Here is a 21,193-nt window from a genome sequence, read left to right as displayed (position 1 = left end):
ACACTTAGCAGCTGCGTTGTTCGTCCATAAGATGCAGAAGGCAGTAAGTTTCGGCGCCCACGCTGATGTGTTCCATGACTTCCGGATTGCCGTCGATACAGCAGACCCTATACAGCATTACCTAATACCTAATATCAGATAGGCTTTATGACTGGATTGCGGGGTCCCTAGCAAATAGAACACAGCATATCACACTTAGGACAACTGCAATTATATATATATATATATATATACTCCGTAAGCCACCTGACGGTGTGTGGCGGAGGGTACCTTGAGTATCTCTATCGGTTCTCCTTTCTATTCCAGTCTCGTATTGTTCGTGGAAAGAATGATTGTCGGTATGCTTCTGTGTGGGCTCTAATCACTCTGATTTTATCCTCATGGTCTCTTCGCGAGATATACGTAGGAGGGAGCAATATACTGCTTCACTCCTCGGTGAAGGTTGTTGTTGTTGTTGTGGTCTTCAGTCCTGAGACTGGTTTGATGCAGCTTTCCATGCTACTCTATCCTGTGTAAGCTTTTTCATCTCCCAGTACCTACTGCAACCTACATCCTTCTGAATCTGCTTAGTGTATTCATCTCTTGGTATCCCTCTACGATTTTTACCCTCCACGCTGCCCTCCAATACTAAATTGGTGATCCCTTGATGCCTCAGAACATGTCCTACCAACCGATCCCTTCTTCTGGTCAAGTTGTGCCACAAACTTCTCTTCTCCCCAATCCTATTCAATACTTCCTCATTAGTTATGTGATCTACCCATCTAATCTTCAGCATTCTTCTGTAGCACCACATTTCGAAAGCTTCTATTCTCTTCTTGTCCAAACTATTTATCGTCCATGTTTCACTTCCATACATGGCTACACTCCATACGAATACTTTCAGAAATGACTTCCTGACACTTAAATCTATACTGGATGTTAACAAATTTCTCTTCTTCAGAAACGCTTTCCTTGCCATTGCCAGCCTACATTTTATATCCTCTCTACTTCGACCGTCATCAGTTATTTTGCTCCCCAAGTAGCAAAACTCCTTTACTACTTTAAATGCCTCATTTCCTAATCTAATTCCCTTAGCATCACCCGACTTAATTAGAGTACATTCCATTATCCTTGTTTTGCTTTTGTTGATGTTCATCTTATATCCTCCTTTCAAGACACTGTCCATTCCATTCAACTACTCTTCCAAGTCCTTTGCTGTCTCTGACAGAATTACAATGTCATCGGCGAACCTCAAAGTTTTTATTTCTTCTCCATGAATTTTAATACCTACTCCGAATTTTTCTTTTGTTTCCTTTACTGCTTGCTCAATATACAGATTGAACAACATCGGGGAGAGGCTACAACCCTGTCTTACTCCCTTCCCAACCACTGCTTCCCTTTCATGTCCCTCGACTCTTATAACTGCCATCTGGTTTCTGTACAAATTGTAAATAGCCTTTCGCTCCCTGTATTTTACCCCTGCCACCTTTAGAATTTGAAAGAGAGTACTCCAGTCAACATTGTCAAAAGCTTCCTCTAAGTCTACAAATGCTAGAAACGTAGGTTTGCCTTTCCTTAATCTTTCTTCTAAGATAAGTCGTAAGGTCAGTATTGCCTCACGTGTTCCAGTGTTTCTACGGAATCCAAACTGATCTTCCCCGAGGTTGGCTTCTACTAGTTTTTCCATTCGTCTGTAAAGAATTCGTGTTAGTATTTTGCAGCTGTGACTTATTAAGCTGATAGTTCGGTAATTTTCACATCTGTCAACACCTGCTTTCTTTGGGATTGGAATTATTATATTCTTCTTGAAGTCTGAGGGTATTTCGCCTGTTTCATACATCTTCCTCACCAGATGGTAGAGTTTTGTCAGGACTGGCTCTCCCACGGCCGTCAGTAGTTCCAATGGAATATTGTCTACTCCGGGGGCCTTGTTTCGACTCAGGTCTTTCAGTGCTCTGTCAAACTCTTCACGCAGTATCATATCTCCCATTTCATCTTCATCTACATCCTCTTCCATTTCCATAATATTGTCCTCAAGTACATCGCCCTTGTATAGACCCTCTATATACTCCTTCCACCTTTCTGCTTTCCCTTCTTTGCTTAGAACTGGGTTTCCATCTGAGCTCTTGATATTCATACAAGTCGTTCTCTTATCTCCAAAGGTCTCTTTAATTTTCCTGTAGGCGGTATCTATCTTACCCATAGTGAGATAGGCCTCTACATCCTTACATTTGTCCTCTAGCCATCCCTGCTTAGCCATTTTGCACTTCCTGTCGATCTCATTTTTGAGACGTTTGTATTCCTTTATGCCTGTTTCACTTACTGCATTTTTATATTTTCTCCTTTCATCAATTAAATTCACTATTTCTTCTGTTACCCAAGGATTTCTACTAGCCCTCGTCTTTTTACCTACTTGATCCTCTGCTGCCTTCACTACTTCATCCCTCAAAGCTATCCATTCTTCTTCTACTGTATTTATTTCCCCCATTCCTGTCAATTGCTCCCTTATGCTCTCCCTGAATCTCTGTATAACCTCTGGTTCTTTTAGTTTATCCAGGTCCCATCTCCTTAAATTCCCACCTTTTTGCAGTTTCTTCAGTTTTAATCTACAGGTCATAACCAATAGATTGTGGTCAGAGTCCACATCTGCCCCTGGAAATGTCTTACAATTTAAAACCTGGTTCCTAAATCTCTGTCTTACCATTATATAATCTATCTGATACCTTTTAGTATCTCCAGGGTTCTTCCATGTATACAACCTTCTTTCATGATTCTTAGACCAAGTGTTAGTTATGATTATGTTGTGCTCTGTGCAAAATTCGACCAGGCGGCTTCCTCTTTCATTTCTGTCCCCCAATCCATATTCACCTACTATGTTTCCTTCTCTCCCTTTTCCTACACTCGAATTCCAGTCACCCATGACTATTAAATTTTCGTCTCCCTTCACAATCTGAATAATTTCTTTTATTTCATCATACATTTCTTCAATTTCTTCGTCATCTGCAGAGCTAGTTGGCATATAAACTTGTACTACTCTAGTAGGCGTGGGCTTCGTATCTATCTTGGCCACAATAATGCGTTCACTATGCTGTTTGTAGTAGCTTACCCGCATTCCTATTTTCCTATTCATTATTAAACCTACTCCTGCATTACCCCTATTTGATTTTGTGTTTATAACCCTGTAGTCACCTGACCAGAAGTCTTGTTCCTCCTGCCACCGAACTTCACTAATTCCCACTATATCTAACTTCAACCTATCCATTTCCCTTTTTAAATTTTCTAACCTACCTGCCCGATTAAGGGATCTGACATTCCACGCTCCGATCCGTAGAACGCCAGTTTTCTTTCTCCTGATAACGACATCCTCTTGAGTAGTCCCCGCCCGGAGATCCGAATGGGGGGCTATTTTACCTCCGGAATATTTTACCCAAGAGGACGCCATCATCATGTAATCATACAGTAAAGCTGCATGCCCTCGGGAAAAATTACGGCTGTAGTTTCCCCTTGCTTTCAGCCGTTCGCAGTACCAGCACAGCAAGGCCGTTTTGGTTATTGTTACAAGGCCAGATCAGTCAATCATCCAGACTGTTGCCCTTGCAACTACTGAAAAGGCTGCTGCCCTCTTCAGGAACCACACGTTTGTCTGGCCTCTCAACAGATACCCCTCCGTTGTGGTTGCACCTACGGTACGGCTATCTGTATCGCTGAGGCACGCAAGCATCCCCACCAACGGCAAGGTCCATGGTTCATCGGTGAAGGTATGTTCTCGAAACTTTAACAAAAGCCCGTACCGAGCTACTGAGCGTCTCTCCTGCAGAGTCTTCCACTGGAGTTTATCTATCATCTCCGTAACGCTTTCGCGATTACTAAATGATACTGTAACGAAGCGCGCTGCTCTCAGTTGGATCTTCTCTATCTCTTCTATCAACCGTATCTGGTACGGATCCCACACTGCTGAGCAGTATTCAAGCAGTGGGCGAGCAAGCGTACTGTAACCTACTTCCTTTGTTTTCGGATTGCATTTCCTTAGGATTCTTCCAATGAATTTCAGTCTGGCATCTGCTTTACCGACGATCAACTTTATATGATCATTCCATTTTAAATCACTCCTAATGCATACTCACAGATAATTTATGGAATTAACTGCTTCCAGTTGCTGACCTGCTATTTTTTAGCTAAATGATAAGGGATCTACCTTTCTATGTATTCGCAGCACATTACACTTGTCTACATTGAGATTCAATTGCCATTCCCTGCACCATGCGTCAATTCGCTGCAGATCCTCCTGCATTTCAGTACACTTTTCCATTGTTACAACCTCTCGATACACCACAGCATCATCTGCAAAAAGCCTCAGTGAACTTCCGATGTCATCCACAAAGTACACAGCCTGACCAAAAAAGTGAGGCACTCAGAACACATGATCGGATGTCAGCACGTATAAAACGCCGTCGACAGGTATGTAAATGATTAGAGCTGCAGTTCTCTGTGACAGGTAGTGCACCATTAATAACAACAGCCCTGACACACGAGTTACCAAGACCTATCCGGCGTGTGTTACACGTACCACAGTCGCGTTGTACGCCCAGCGCACGTGAGGCCGTCTTCCACTCTTCAGTACTTTCAGACTCTTCAGCCATGTCAAATGCGTCATCAGACTCAATTAGAAGGTCAGCTGTCACCGGCTTAATAATTTTCTGCTATAGTAATTTCTGTTTTCGAAATTTTACTGCTAAAGGTGGGAAAGGTGATACCGTAGTGCTGCCATGTGAAGCACCGTTGTCATTATCATCAGCAGCAGCAGCATCAGCCTTCACACTATGCATTGTATTAACTACAGAGATCGCCACTAAATTGCAGTTCCGTTAAGACGGTACGTGATAAACGTCCAATTGGCGTCAAGTGCACTACATGCTTGGATATGTGAGCGATTAACATTTCAGCGCAAGTGCTGCAAATCTCTCACCCATTGAAACCAGCAAATCAGGGATATCCCGGAGATTAGCACGCTACGACTTGCCGGCAACTACGACTGATGAATTGGGTTTCTGTTTCAACATTCAGCTGACCGATGTAACATGTGTTCTGTATCTGCATTTGTTAACTATTGATATGTTCTTCTGTTTCATTTGTGGGGTATGTATCATCTTAATATCTATACCAGTACAAGACCCTATGTTTATTCGTTTCTGTTATCAATGCTGAAATCCTAATTTTAAAGTGTCTCATTAAGATGTTTGCTAGTATGTATGAAACTGAAAAGTCAAGACAATCTTCGGTGAAAATAAGACTGCAATGCAAATTCCACACTGTTAAATGCAGAGGAGGGAGCGGCTAGGTAGAAAGATTACATTGAGGGCCTTTATGAGGAGGAGTACTTGCCTGGCGACGTTATAGAAGATGAAACAGGAGTCAATAGGGAAGAGATAGAATCAGAGTTTAGAAGATTTCTGGAAGACTTAAAATCTAAGAAGGCAGAAGGGATGGATAATATTCCATCGGAATTTCAAAAATCATTGGGGAACGTTGCAGTAAAGCGATTATTCACGTTGGTGTGCAGAATGTATGAAACTGGCGATATACCACCAGACTTTCGGAAAAAGACCATACACACGATTACCAAGATTGCAACAGCATACAAATGCGAGAATTATCGCACAATTGGCTTAACAGCTTGTGCATCCAAGTGCTGACAAGAATAATATGCAGAAGAACGGAAAAGAAAATTGAGAATCTCTTAGATGACAATCAGTTTGGCTTTAGGGAAGGTAAATGCACCAGAGAGCAGTTCTCACGTCGCATTTGATAACGAAAGCAAGACTGAAGAAAAATCAAGACATTTTCAAAGGATTTGTTGATTTGGAAAAAGCATTTGACAATCTATAATGGTACAAGATGTTCGAAATCCTGAGGAAAATAGGGATAAATTATAGAGAAAGAACGGTAACGTACAATATGCACGATAACTATGGGGGAACAATAAGAATGGAAGACCAAGAACGAAGTGCACAGACAGGGATGTAGTCTTTCGTCCCTAATGTTTAATTTATACGTCGAAGAAGCAATGACGGAAATAAATGAAAGGTTCATGGATGGGATTAAAATTCAAGGGGAAAGAATCTCAATGATACGATTCGCTGATGAGATTGCTATCCTCGGTGAAAGTGACGAATTACAGGATATGTTGAATGGAATGAACAGTCTAATGAGTACAGAATATCGATTGAGAGTAAATCGAAGAAAGATAATAGCAATGAGAAGTAACAAAAATGAGAAATTTAATTTCATAAGTAGAGAGCACGAAGTAGATGAAGTTACAGAATTCTGCTACCTAGATAGCAAAATAACCGAGGATGGACGGAGCAAGGAGGACATCAAAAGCAGACTAGCAGTGGCAAAAAGCCCATTCCTAACCAAGAGAAGTCTGCTAGTATCGAACTTAAGCATTAATTTGAGGAAGGAATTTCTCAGAATGTACCTTTGGGTCACAGCGTTGTATGGTAGTGAAACATGGGCAGCGGGAAAACCGAAAAAGAAGAGAATCTAAGCATTTGAGATGTGGTGCTACAGAAGATTGTCGAAAATTAGGAGGCCTGATGAGGTAAAAAATGACGAGATTCTCCGCAGAATTGATGAGGGAAATAATATATGGAAAACACTGACAAGATGAAGGGACAGGAAGACAGAACGTCTGTTAAGACATCACGGAATAACTGCCGTGGTACTGTAGGTGGCTGTAGAGGGTACAAACCGTAGAGAAAGACAGAGACTGGGATACATACAGCAAACAACTGAGGACGTAGGTTGCAAGAGCTATTCCCAATTGAGGAGGTTGGCACAGGAGAGGAATTGGTGATTAGTCGCATCAAACCAGTCTGAAGACTGATGACTTCCTTTGATGATCTGTATCAGTTAATCTGTGGTATTATAGGGGCTTTGTGGGTATCCTGTCAGTTATTTTACGATGTAGATTGCAGAACACCCCTAAGCAAAAAAACTAAACATGATCAGTGTAGTGCAAAACATTGGAATGACGTATCAGGATGAGTCATCCCAATCATTGCAATTCTATTCCAAGCCGATTTCGAGCCGTTGTTGCTGCAACAGGTGGCAGCTTTCTGTGCTGAATTCCACACCATGAACACTCCCAAATCACATAAAAATTTAATCATGAATGCTTCCTGCTATGCTGTACACATACAATGTTTCGTGTTTGCAGAAGAGCCAACGCCGTGTTACGAGTGGAGGCCGAAATGCACGCGTTTTAGCTCACGCAGGCTGGCGTGAGGAGGGAAGAATTATACTGACGTGAGGTCTGGAACATGACAAGGAATGAGAATTCAGAAAGCGGACGTAATTAGTTTGATACTTAACTTTAATCCATTAATGATGAACGTCGCTCTTGACGGTACATGATTCACAATATTATCTGTTCAGAATACATTCTTCAAGACAGTAATTATAGTAACTGAATATGGCGCCTTGCTAGGTCGTAGCAAATGACGTAGCTGAAGGCTATGCTAAACTGTCGTCTCTTCAAATGAGTGCGTATTTAGACACTGAACCATCGCTAGCCAAGTCGGCTGTACAACTGGGGCGAGTGCTAGGGAGTCTCCCTAGACTAGACCTGCTGTGTGGCGGCGCTCGGTCTGCAATCACTGATAGTGGCGACACGTGGGTGCGACGTATACTAACGGACCGCGGCCGATTTAAAGGCTACCACCTAGCAAGTGTGGTGTCTGGCGGTGACACCACATAATGAGCAAAATTGCACTTTTAATGGCCATCACTGTGCATGCGTACTGCATCCAACCCATAGCCCTGACCTCGCTCTCCTTGGCGTTTTTCTGGTTCAGTTACTAAAGGTAAAGTACTGTGAAGTTAGACTTGAGAGAAATTTGATGTCGTATTTAAAGAGTGTGAGGGGTAGAAAAAAATAATATACGAACACCACGAGAAACGCAGGCTTGAACATAAATGCAGATGCTAGCAAACCTTCAAACTGTGCTGCTGTATTTGACCAAGAACGGCACCTGTATAATGTCCTCAGTACCCTGCAACGGTCAGAACAGCTTTCTGCATAATTGTGAGTGCATTATGTCAAAGCTATGGAACTTCGAACGTGGGCGTGTTGTTTGTGCTCGTACGGTGGGCGCTTCCATAAGTGTTTGGTGTATCAAAAGGCATAGTATTGAAGATTTATACAGTATACAGGAACAGCGGCAAAACTTCATCCGCTAAGTCACATCGCGTACGAAAACGTGTGTTGAGTGACCGTGGCGGACGGTCATTGAAGAGCATTGGGACGAGAGGTAAGAGAACAATAGCTGCAGATGTCGCTGCAGAACAGAATGTCGCACTCGAGAACCCTGTCAGCACCGAGAACACGAAGGGAGCTCCAGAAGCACTGGGTTACAGTGCGAGCTGGCATTCCAAAGCCACTAATCAGCGATGCAAACGTCCGTAACAAGAAAACATGGTGAAACCAGGACTGTTGAGCAATAGAAGAATGTCATTTGGTCGGATCAGTCTTATTTCACGTTTCCAACTGCTGGCCGAGTTTACGTCCCAAGAATGATGATGTGAGCAGCAACAACGTGGTATTGCATGGGCCCCATGGTTACTCTGAAAGGTCGCATTCCTGCCAACCTTAATGTGACCATTTTGGCTGATCACGTTCATCTCACAGTAGAATGTTTGTTGTATGTCAGACGCCGGGCCACCTATTCACGCAGCTCTTATCGTACAGGACTGACTTTGTGAGCACGAGGCTGAACTGTCGCATCTTCCCTGGTCACACACACGCCAGATCACAATATTATTGACCCTTTGCGATCTGCTTCTGAGAGAAGGATGCGTAGTCGCCATCCACCTCCATCATCGTTATCTGAAATTTGCACAATTTTACGGGCAGAATGGTTTAAGACTCCCTTGAAAACAATACAGGACCTGTATTTATCCATCCCGAGCCGATTGGAAATTGTTTTGAATGCCAGCTGGTTTGATATACCGTATTAGGCTTGGTAATGTGTTGTGTTTGTGGTTTTTCGGTATTTTTATGCAACCTTCTAAATCTCATACAATCAGTCTGTGACGCGTTAACTACGAGTACTTGCCAACCGAATAAAGTATTGGAAAATGCAGCAAGATTTTCACAAGATATTAATCTGGTGCAAAGATATGCAGCTAACTCTAAATATGTGAAAGGTAAAGCTGTGTGTTTTACCAAATATAAAACTGCAGTTGTCTTTGTCTCGGCAGCTAATGAATCGCAACTGGTGTCACACGTCACAGACATTTGGTAGCAGCAATGCACAGGGATATGAAGTGGAACGAGGACAAAGTTTAACTAAACCGCATTCTTCGGTGTATTGTCTCGTACCCTGCATTTCTCTTTGAAAATCCCGTATACAATATTTATTGAAAGGCTGCTCAACTGTCTGAGATGTATAGTGGAAGACGTTTATCATGAAGGTTCGTAGTTAATTCTCCGTTCCCGTAGATAAATGATCAACGTGGCTGACTCCTATACGAAGGAGCCAGGTTCGTTTCCCGGCACTGATAGGGACGTTTCCTTGGTGGGAAACAACTGATGCAGAGGACTGGTACGGATGCACTCAGCCTCATGATGCGAACTGAGGAGCTACTTGATCGAGAAGTGGTTACAAGGTCTGCTAACCGGAAAACGGCCAGGACAACGGTGTGCTGACCCTACGGTCCACCATGCCGCATCTCGATGACACCATTCGCTGAGGATGACACGGCGGTCGGAAGAGTCAGATTGGTTCCCGTCTGTGGCCAGAATCGCGGTGCTCTTCTGTTTTTCCTGCGGAGTTACTTACAATAGTATGTTTGATTTGTGAGATAGTGTCACAGAAACGTTGAAAAATCTGCAGGTGCAAACATCCCAGGAAAAACAGATATTACGGAAACTAACACACCGTGTAATAGAATGTACACTATGTAGATATAGGTGGTTGTATAACAAGAATGTCTCAACTTCCTCTTACAGTGTAACTACAGCTTTATTTTTTGGTTGCTGTTGCCCAGAACTTCTCTTTATAAAGACTTTTTCAAGTTTTCAAGCAGCGGTTGCCACAATCGTCGTTAATAACTCATGAAACTTGAATGCTGTCACATTATTTAATAATATTTCGAGCGTATCGCAAGAAACAGAATTTTAAAGGACGCTTTTCGACTTATAAAGTTACTTTGATACTTTTTTTTTTTGTTCATACTTGAGCCAGGGATAGGCTTGAAAATGCATTCGGCTTCTGGGTCACTGATCAAATCAGCAGCCAATGAATTTTACATTAACAATCTGAATTACTGCTTATACTCTGTTGTACTGACAAGGGCATAGAATGAAAGTGAAACAGTTAAATTCGTTTTTCACCCACCCACCCAACATCACTGTACTTCCTTCTTCCACCGTCTCCACCTTAACCGCCAAAAGAAAAAGTGATACGACGTAAACGCTGTGGTAAGAATCATACTGAGCAAGAGCTTCATAAATAAATGAAATATTTTTATTAGTCAGTCATCCGCATATTCTGTGGGTCGTAATCGCGGCCTCTTGCTATAACGTGGAACGAGTCCGATTTACAGTTGTAGCACACTGCCTCAGTTGAAAACTATGGCAATATGCTGACCATTTACAACATGGTATGGTTTGTTTTTACATGTGTACAGTGATTTATGCTTTACCACGTTCATTTCCTCAGTCCTGGATAGTGTACATCGTTTCTCTTTCAAGTTTACTGCATCGAGCTGTGCAGTATACCTTGTGGAGTAGCGGTTGGCGTCGTTCGTTTTCATGTTGCAGGTCACTAGTTCAAACACCATCACCAGTAAATATTGGTTATTTAGTATTTATCATTTCTAGAAGGCTCTCAACATTTCTTATGTTTGAACCGTTCGCATATTCTGGAATGTTCCATGTTTGTACAAATAACAGCACTCTTCATCCATGAGTTCAGTTCTATTGTACCATTGTACCTGTACGTCAGTGTCAGTAATAAACGTGCCTTCAGTGATAAGTATTGTACGAGGACGTGCTGAAAAGTAATGCCTCCGAACTTTTTACGTGAAAACTCTTAAAGCTTCTTAAATAAAACAAACCTTATGAACATTTGACATTTTTATTCTTCATGTCTACATATTTATTTTTTATTGTAGTCTGTAGGTACATGGTGAAAGCTCCCAGGATATCCTAAAGTTAAACTTTATTAAAAACAAAAAAATGAAACACCGATCGACCATAAGCATTGGCAAAGACATTAATTACGAATGCGTGGTAAGGTGCAGACAAATGAAGAAAAAAAACCATTTTTCCTTGTACATCGGTATTAAGTAGTTTTTACTGAAGTGAAGTGGAACCAAGTAAGGAGGATTTTGTTATTTTTGACACGCACTGTAGTCCTTGAAGCCTGCTGCCTGGTCTACAATTGAAATGTAAAAGTACGATCAGCCAAAAATCGTACAGCAGAACATTTCTAATAATGAAATTGTAATTTGCTTTAAATTAATTTTTCTTACCATTCATAGTATTATTATTATTATTATTATTATTATAAAATAATAATAATAATAATATCACATTAGTCACGCTGGCGATGAACACATCTCTCCCAACGAGAGACCAAGTTTTTTTTCATACTGTCACTGCAGAATGTTTGACTTCGTTGACGGAGCCACCACCTCACCTCTGCTCACACCGCTTCAACACTGTCAAAGTCAAGTGCTCGAAGGCGCTCCTTACGTTTTGGAAACAGATGAAAATCGAGACTGTATGGAGGTTGATAGATGACAGTGCGCCCAAGTCATCAGATGGTTGCAGATGTCGCAGCACTCATGTGTGGTCTGACATTGTCAAGCTGAAGGAGAGGTTTCTCGGTGTGTGGACAATCTCTTCGAATGCGAATGTGAAACTCGATTGCAGCAAGCTGTTTCTCACGCACCGACGTAGTTAAGTTAACCACCTCCATGTTACACGCTACACCTCGGAGCCCACTGGCGGTAGGGGAATGCAATCACACTGAAGCGCCAAAGAAACTGGTATAAGCATGCCTGCTCAAATACAGAGATATGTAAATAGGCAGAATACGGCGCTGCGGTCGACTACGCCCATATAAGACAAGAAGTGTCTGGCGTAGTTGCTTGATCGTTTGTTGCTCCTACAATCGCAGGTTATTAGGATTTAAGTAAGTTTGAACGTGGTGTTACAGTCGGAACACGAACAATGGGGCACAGCATCTCCGAGGTAGCAATGAAGTGGAAATTTTCCCGTACGGCCATTTCACGAGTGTACCATGAATATCATGAAACCGGTAAAACATCAAATCTCCGACATCTCTGCGGCCGGAAAAAGATCCTGCAAGAACGAGACCAACGACGACTGAAGAGAACTGTTCAACGTGACAGAAGAGCAAACCTTCCTAAAATTGCTGCAGATTTCAATGCTGGGGCATCAACAAGCATCAGCGTTCGAAACATTCAACGAAACGTCATCGATATGGGCTTTCGGAGCCGACGGGCCACTTGTCTATCTTTGATGACTGCATGTTGTTGTTGTTGTTGTTGTGGTCTTCAGTCCTGAGACTGGTTTGATGCAGCTGTCCATGCTACTCTATCCTGTGCAAGCTTCTTCATCTCCCAGTACCTACTGCAACCTACATCCTTCTGAATCTGCTTAGTGTATTCATCTCTTGGTCTACCTCTACGATTTTTACCCTCCACACTGCCCTCCAATACTAAATTGGTGATCCCTTGATGCCCCAGAACATGTCCTACCAACCGATCCCTTCTTCTAGTCAAGTTGTGCCACAAGCTTCTCTTCTCCCCAATCCTATTCAATACTTCCTCATTAGTTATGTGATCTACCCATCCAATCTTCAGCATTCTTCTGTAGCACCACATTTTAAAAGCTTCTATTCTCTTCTTGTCCAAACTATTTATCGTCCATGTTTCACTTCCATACATGGCTACACTCCATGCAAATACTTTCAAAACTGACTTCCTGACACTTAAATCTATACTCGGTGTTAACAAATTTCTCTTGACTGCGTAAGCCAATGCTTTACGCCTCGCCTGACCCCGTCAACACTGACATTGGCCTGTTGATGCCTGGAACATGTTGCCTGGTCGGAGGAGTCTCGTTTAAAATTGTATCGAGCAGATGGACGTGTACAGATACGGAGACAACCTCATGAATCCATGACCCTGCATATCAGCAGGGGACTGTTCAAGCTGGTGGAGGCTCCGTAATGGTGTCGGGCGTTTACAGTTGGAGTGATATGGGACCCCTGATACGTCTAGATACGACTCTGACAGGTGACACATACGTAAGCATTACCTGCAGCCATTCATGTCCATTTTGGATTCCGACGGACTTGGGCAATTCCAGTAGGACAATGTGACACCCCACACGTCCAGAATTTCAGCAGAGTGGCTCCAGGAACAATTTTCTCAGTTTAAACACTTCCGCTAGCCACCAAACTCCCCAGACGTGAACATTAGTAAGCATATCTGGAATGCCTGGCATCATGCTGTTCAGAAGAGGTCTCCACACCCTCGTACTCTTACGGATTTATGGAGTCGTGGTGTCAGTTCCCTCCAGCACTACTAAAGACGCTAGTCGAGTCCATGTCACGTGTTGCGGCACTTCTGCGTGCTCGCAGGGCCCCTACACGATATTAAGCAGGTGTACCAGTTTCTTTGGCTCTTCAATGTATGTAGAAATGAAGAATAAAAATGTAGAATGTTAACACCATTTGTTTTATTTAAAAAGGTTTCAGAGTTTCCACATAAAAATTCGTAAACATTACTTTTCAGCACGTTCTCATATTTCATAAACGACCCTGCTTTCGAATTTGGACTTGACTGTGGTAATGACGTGACAGTATTTGTGAATGTTACTGCATTTAATTGATGGCAATAACGTTCATAAGGGAGACATCGATATCCCAACTGCTTAAAGAGCTCTCTACAGGAGTGTACACGATGTATTATCCTTACTACATGCTTCTGTACAACAGAAAACTATTTCCTCAATCACAATGATACGATGCCATAAAAAATTCTCTAATGGAAATAGCAAAAGTAAGTGAGCTCTTTGATATTTTCATATAGTAAATTTTATATTATCCGCAACTTAAAATTTGGTGAGCTTAAAAGTTTAAGATTATCTCTAACATCTCTTCAAGTTCTTATCAACGTAAACATCAAAGAATTCATAATATTATGTATCTTTTGTTGATTTACCCCAGTTTGCATTATTTCCAATGGTGTGGTCACATCTTATGCAACACTGGTTAGAATGTATTGTGATTACATCTTGAACCGTGAATTTACTTTCAAACCTTTTCTTAAGAATTTACTTTGTTTACTAAGGATTCATCAAGAACATTAACACATTTAATCACACTGTGTGAGCGCGGAAGTAGTTGCCAGTGGGTAACTGATGAAAAAAAATTAAATTTCTTTCAACAAATGGAAATTTTATTTCTAAAAGCCTTTTTTTTAAACAGATTTAAAATTATAATCAGAAAGCACCCTCAAAATACCAAGTTACAATTTTATTCAAAGGCAGAAAGAACAAATATTGTCAGTATGAGCTTTCGGGCTGAGAACCTTGCCGCTGCCTTTTGATATGGCCGTAATCACGACCGCTCACAACAACTTCTGAAAGACTGCACTGGTGCAAATCTGCAACACACCAGATTACTTTAAACTAAAAGTTTTAACAACTCACGCAAGCACATAAACTATGCACCCAGTAGGTGGGATGGAAATGGTACAAAACACTAACATTAGAAAAATTAACTTGCCACCGAAGGTGCAACTTGATTAAAAAAAAACACTCTCACGGTGGAATGGTGGCAGCTTTATATACTAAAATGACCATTTAAATAAAAACCCATAAAATGCAGTCTTACATAAAATATACAAACATGCTCTACATTACACATATACCGCCTCTCCAGATGATAGGCAAGATAAAAACATATTTCAGGAATTTGGCCGTTACACTTCAAGGAATAAATTCGTTAACACCGAATCCGACAAACATGACAAAGGCAGCTATTAACGTACGGCAGACAGACAGACACACACTAACTGCCTAACAAATGCGGACGAGAGACAGAAGAGCAAGCTGGGGACAAGAGACCGACCAAGAACACAAGTAGAATTTAACATGTAAAAGAAACAACATATCACGAATCACTTAACTTTTAATAAACTGCGATGTCTGGCGAAGACCTAGCGCAGCACGCCCAAAACGCTCTGCCGAACCGTCCGCTACCAGCCGCTTCAACGGACGCAGGAAGGCGCGCCGATCTCCCGTCTCACGGCGTCGCAGCTCGCGCCGGCCAGACCGATGTCGTGGGTTGACTCTTGTTGCTCTCGTGTCGGCCGCGAAGCCACTACCCCTCGCTATACGGCGCAGGCCACTGGACTGACGTGGCGACCTCACATGCGCCGACGCTCAAGACAGACAAGTCATCTTGTGTCCCAGTGCGCGACCGACCGACCAACCAATCGATCGATCCAACCGCCAATGACCATTGCTTGAACAGACTCGAGCAGACTGGTGACCTAACACATACTAGCACTCCGGACGACAGACAGACAGACACACACACACTGACTGCCCCACACTGACCCGGCTGACCAACTGACCAGACTCCCCGCCTAGCGAGCTCATAGCGCCCCTTAAATGCACGTGAACAGGCAACCTTTCCCCTTTCCCACCAGAGGGAGACACCAAAGCTGCGATTGCCACAGCGGCGCCACCGCCAGAAACGGAGGGCGACTGCTTCACACAACGCGCTACGGCGCGCTCTTCAAAACAGCAATTTTTACCACGGCTCACATCTAAATTTGACGACAGAGCATTTCCAGTTACTTATAAGCCGGAATTTTCAAGGAAAATACTTTTTTCTTTTTTTTTAACGAGAAATTTGTGCTACAGAACGTACGTGTACGTACATACGTTTCAAATTGTCACAACTGATTTTTGTGGCTAAAGTCTTAGGAGATCACTGTTGTGTTTACAGGAGCCTCATATCCGCATAGTTTCGCTACGGAGCCACGACTTCACTGGCCTGGGCTTCACGGTGTGCGGCAACATGAGAGACGGCATCTTCGTCAAGGACGTGCTGCACCGTGGGCCCGCTTCCGAGTCAGGTCGGATAGCACCAGGTACGTTCTTCGATCACCTACAGCGAAGTTTCAGCTGGACTAGGACCAAACGCAGCAAATGTCGCCAATCTTACAGAATAAACATGGGCTAGTAGATAAAACCACACAACTGATCTATAGCTATTTTTCATTTCCTGCTGCTTTCCCAGGCGAAAAAAACTGCTATGCTTTACAAACTTGCAGGGTCAACCCGAACTCCACAGACTTTTTTTTCTGATATTTTTCAGGGATACTTTTTGAGTATTTTGCTATGGGCGAAACAGGTATTGTTGGGCCATACGCTGGAAAATATTACAATTTAATTTATTCCATACAGTTTTAATCTGACAAATGTTAACTAGGCAGATTAAAACTGTGTGCCGGACCTAGACTCGAACTCGGTACCTTTGCATTTCGCGGGCAAGCGGGCAAGTCCTCTATCCTTTCTTCCACGAGTGCTAGTTGTGCAAGGTTCGCAGAAGAGCTTCTGTGAAGATTGGAAGGTAGGAGACGGGGTACTGGCAGAATTGAAGCTGTGAGGACGGGTCGTTAGTCGTGCTTGGGTAGCTCAGATGTTAGAGCACTTGCCCGCGAAAGGAAAAGGTCCCGAGTTAGAGTCTCGGTCCGGCACACAGTTTTAACCTGCCAGGAAGTTCCATATCAGCGCACACTCCGCTGCAGAGTGAAAATCTCATTCTAAATGCTAACTAATTTTGAACCAAACGAGTAGTTTCTAGCTTATGGAGTAGGAGTGATCCTGAGAACAGAAGATGTTAAGCACTATTTAAAAAAAAAACTTATTTATTTTACTAAATACCCAAAGGCTGGTAATTTCACATCACAATTACTGACACCTATTAGACTCTATGCAAAGGTTTCTTTTACCTGAAAAACCATGACTGTTTAAATTTATATTTACAGAAGACCTAGCATTAAAACCAAATATCAAAAAATGTAAATAACTTTATAGTAGATTAAAATGTCAACTTTAAAACCTTCAAAACTACCATAAATTTTAAAATTTCTTTAGGCAAACTCTAAGATAAATTTTGAGAAAACAAATATTCACAATTGTGAACAAATCAAATCACTTGAAAGATAAGAAATGCAATGGCAAGAAGGCCAGTCCCTTTTACAATAAGGGATTAACTTCAGACTGGACAATCGGCGGTTGCCTCTCGTCAATGCCACCTCTATGGCTGTTACTTTGGCCATACATCAACACAATTTCCACACGTAATAACAACAACTCCTGCAACACAACAACTATTAAGCACTTATAACAATCGAGCAACGTGAATAAAATGTGTTGGCCCTTAATAACATCAGAACTAGGCTTTTAATTTACACCAAAACTGCTTCTTAACTAGAGAAGGAGCAAGAGAACTTAATTGCCAAACCAACTGACCAATTTAAATATTAAAACAAAACACAGCACCTCAGTTACTATGTACAATTTAAAAAAAGGAGTTCACTTTATGAAAAAACTTACTTAAAAAGACAAAAAGCTCGGCAAACTCAAGTGACAAATTTAAATATGAATAAACAGCACCTCACTTGCTTGGTGCACTACACCTTTTTAAAATTCATGGTGGTCTTTCTGTCGTACTACGCGGGGAGGAGGAGGAGGATATTAGTGTCTAACGTCCCGTCGACAACGAGGTCATTAGAGATGGAGCGCAAGCTCGGGTTAGGGAAGGATGGGGAAGGAAATCAGCCGTGCCCTTTGAAAGGATCCATCCCGGCATTTGCCTGAAGCGACTTAGGGAAATCACGGAATACCTAAATCAGGATGGCCGGAGATGGGATTGAACCGTCGTCCTCCCGAATGCGAGTCCAGTGTGCTAACCACTGCGCCACCTCGCTCGGTCTACTACGCGGGCACTGGAACGCGATTGATGTCTGGTAACCAGTTCAGCGAACTTCAGACAAGTTTGCTTTAGTACAAATTTTTAGGACAGGATTAGTGCTTACCGGATGTTAAACTTTCACTGCGTCCTTCGTCGCTACTACCGAAATGCTTTTTCCCCCCCCCCCCCCCCCTTTATTGAGTTTCGATTCCCCCAAAGAGTACGGGCTGGCAGCAGCTTAGTATGCCGCTCTTCAGCCTACAGAATTTGTTTTAAAAAAATGAAGATAATAAATAATAAAAGCAGGTGATAAAATCGGTGACTTAAATGGTAAAATAGCGGAAAATCGTGGAACTTAAAACATAAAACAAAGGGTTGGTGATGCTAATGAAATACACAAGAAGCAGACAAGTAAAATAATAGACATACAATTAAAAACACTGCGACAGTCTGGTTTCTGTTCACAAGAGATATAAAAATCATACCCAGCGACAGCATGATTTCTGTTCGCAACACTTTGGAAAGACTCACAACACTGAACACTCACTTGAACACTGCACGAAAAAGTTGGCAAAAATATGACACACCACAGCCAAAGGCAGACGGGGGGAAACCTGGACAGATGGTGGGAAAGAAGGGGGAAGGAAAGGAAAAAACGAAGTGGGGGGGGGGGGAGGTGGAGAAGGAGCTGACGGAGGACGAGGACTCATAAGAAGGGGGGAGGGGCTGCGCAGATGCGAGAGGGAGTGGGGAAAGGCAGAGGAGGGGAATGCAAGAGGACTCTTGGGGAGGGGGAGAGAAGGGATGCAGAGAGAGGGTAGGCGGAGAAAAATCGGGATGGAAGGGGGGGAAGAGGGAGCCTGGGGAAAAGACAGAAGAAAGGAAGGGGAGATGAGGGTCAGAGTTAATAGGAGGGATAAATGGAGGGAGAGAGGGCATCATCTGGGAGGGGGAGACCAGATTACCATTCTCATATACATTAGCCACACTAAACGACCCATCTAAGGTTGAGCACATTGCACACACTGGGATCAAAAACTTGTTCCACAACCTGTCTCCGGTACAGTGTCTTAAATGGGAAGTAAACAGCAACTGCTTTGGTGAAAGTGCGGTCCACACGTGTAAGTGAGCCAAGCTAACATGTGCCAGTTGCAGACCGCTGCGACACTACGTACTCCACTCAGTTTGGCAGAACCCAGCCCGCACATACAACCATCTGTCCATGTAGGACGCCACACATGGCTGCTCTGAGTAAGGCTAGTTGCACTATGGCTTCACCTCTTATCTACTCGAGAAAGCGCTCATTCTGTCGTTGATCTCTCTCTCTCTCTCTCTCTCTCTCTCTCTCTCTCTGTCTCCCTCTGACTGTCTGACACTGTCTTCTTCCTTTGTCTGTCTTGTCTGAATAGGTCAGTGTGTCGACTGCGATTGAAAATTAAGCAAACTGAGTGTTGTCATGTTATTAAAAATTTTCATTTGAAGGATTGGTTTGCCGCACAAATCAAAATAGAATTGGATGAAAGTCACGCAGACTCTGCACCATCACTGAAGACCATTTACTTTGGATTTAAGAATTTAAACATGATTGGACAAGCACTGAAGACGAAGCGCACTCTGACTGTCCAGTTGAGGCCACTACAAAGGAAACCATTCTCAAAATCTATGATGAAGACAGCCGAATAAAAATTCGTGAGATTGCTGAGTCTGTAGGCACCTCAAATGAGAGAGCGCATAATATTGGGCATGGAGAACTGACGAAGAAGTTTTGTGCGAGGTGGGTGGCGCGATTGCTCACAATCGGCCACAGGCATCTGGCACAGCATTTCAACACAATGTCGGTGACGTCGAATCGGAATCCGCAAGACTTTTTGCTCCGATTTCCGACTTTTGATTAAACCTGGATCCGTCATTACACACCAGAGTCAAATGGCTCTGAGCTCTATGAGACTTAACTTCTAAGGTCATCGGTCACCTAGAACTAATTAAACCTAACTAACCTAAGGACATCACACACATCCATGCCCGAGGCAGGATTCGAACCTGCGACCGTAGCGGTCGCTCGGTTCCAGACTGTAGCGCCTAGAACGCACGGCCACTCCGGCCGGCACACACCAGAGTCAAAACGGCAGCCAAAACAATGGAAAAAGGGTGGTGAGAGTGCACTGAAGAATGCAAACAGGATTTTGTCACCTGCTGAGGTGATGGCAACTGTTTTTTGAGATTCCCAAGGAATATTCCTCTTAGATTGCTTGGAAAATGGCAGAATCATAAACAGACCCTATTACGCTTCACTTTTGGATCATTTGAACCTTGCATTGTCTGAAAAAACATCAAGACTGGTATGAAGAAAAGTTTTTGTAAAATGAGTCTTTCATATAGTGTTCATTAAAAAAAATGACGATCATTCCACTTGGGACCTGTGGAATGGTATGTTAGCTTATTTGTTAGAGTTTTAAATATTTGTCATGTATTATTGTTTTTCTGGCATGTTGTACATTCTGAATGACCTCCTGTTTACGGATGAATTGGAATGAAAGTAAATCTAATCTAATCTAAGAAGCAACCCACAGTGTCTTTGTCGTCAACAGAATCTGAATTTGTAGCCTTAAGCAAGGCATCTAGTGAGGCATGTTGGCTCAGTAATTTGTATCATAGTCTTTCTGGCAGTCAAAGCCATGTTGTATTTTATGAAGATAATATGCCAGTAATAAGCGTTTGCAAGAACCTACAGTTCCATTATGAACCAAAGCATACAAATGTAAAATTTTTGCTTATGAGAAAGTGTCTACTAAGAAAGTTATGTTAAAGCACTTCAGCACAAATGATCAACAAATTGTTGTTCTAACAAAGGTACTAGGTAAAATAAAATTTGAAAAATTAAGAGGCTTGTTAGGACTTACTTAGAGCTTGTAATTTGTTACTGTAACACTGATAATTAACGTTGAAGGAGAGTGTTAATGCTACAATGTTAATGTTATCTTGAAGAAGCAATACTGTTTTAGAGCTGTGTTACCTCCCATTCTTTAGATGCTTTGGCTTTTGATTTTTATTCAGTGTGTGTGTCGTTGTGTGCCATTAGTTGTAAGCTGTTTTGTATTACGATAAACTCTGCACAAACAGGCTTATTTTTGTGCTACATTTACTATGTCTGATGACACATCAGAGGTAAGACATCATCACTA

General features: G+C 42.5%; 1 protein-coding gene across 1 annotated transcript in view; it reads left to right on the top strand.

Moving 5' to 3' along the window:
* LOC126480704 (uncharacterized) overlaps nt 1-21,193 on the top strand; it is a 477,291-nt gene that overhangs the window by 413,142 nt on the left and 42,956 nt on the right. Inside the window, exon 5 of the mRNA XM_050103949.1 lies at nt 16,038-16,182. Coding sequence (XP_049959906.1) covers nt 16,038-16,182 — 145 coding nt within the window. The remainder of the gene's footprint in view (nt 1-16,037; nt 16,183-21,193) is intronic.

This window comes from Schistocerca serialis, chromosome 5, assembly GCF_023864345.2.
Source record: "Schistocerca serialis cubense isolate TAMUIC-IGC-003099 chromosome 5, iqSchSeri2.2, whole genome shotgun sequence".
Classification (NCBI taxonomy): Eukaryota; Metazoa; Arthropoda; class Insecta; order Orthoptera; family Acrididae; genus Schistocerca; species Schistocerca serialis.
The sequence above is the reverse complement of the archived record's forward strand: the minus strand, read 5'-3'. Positions and strand labels throughout refer to the sequence as shown.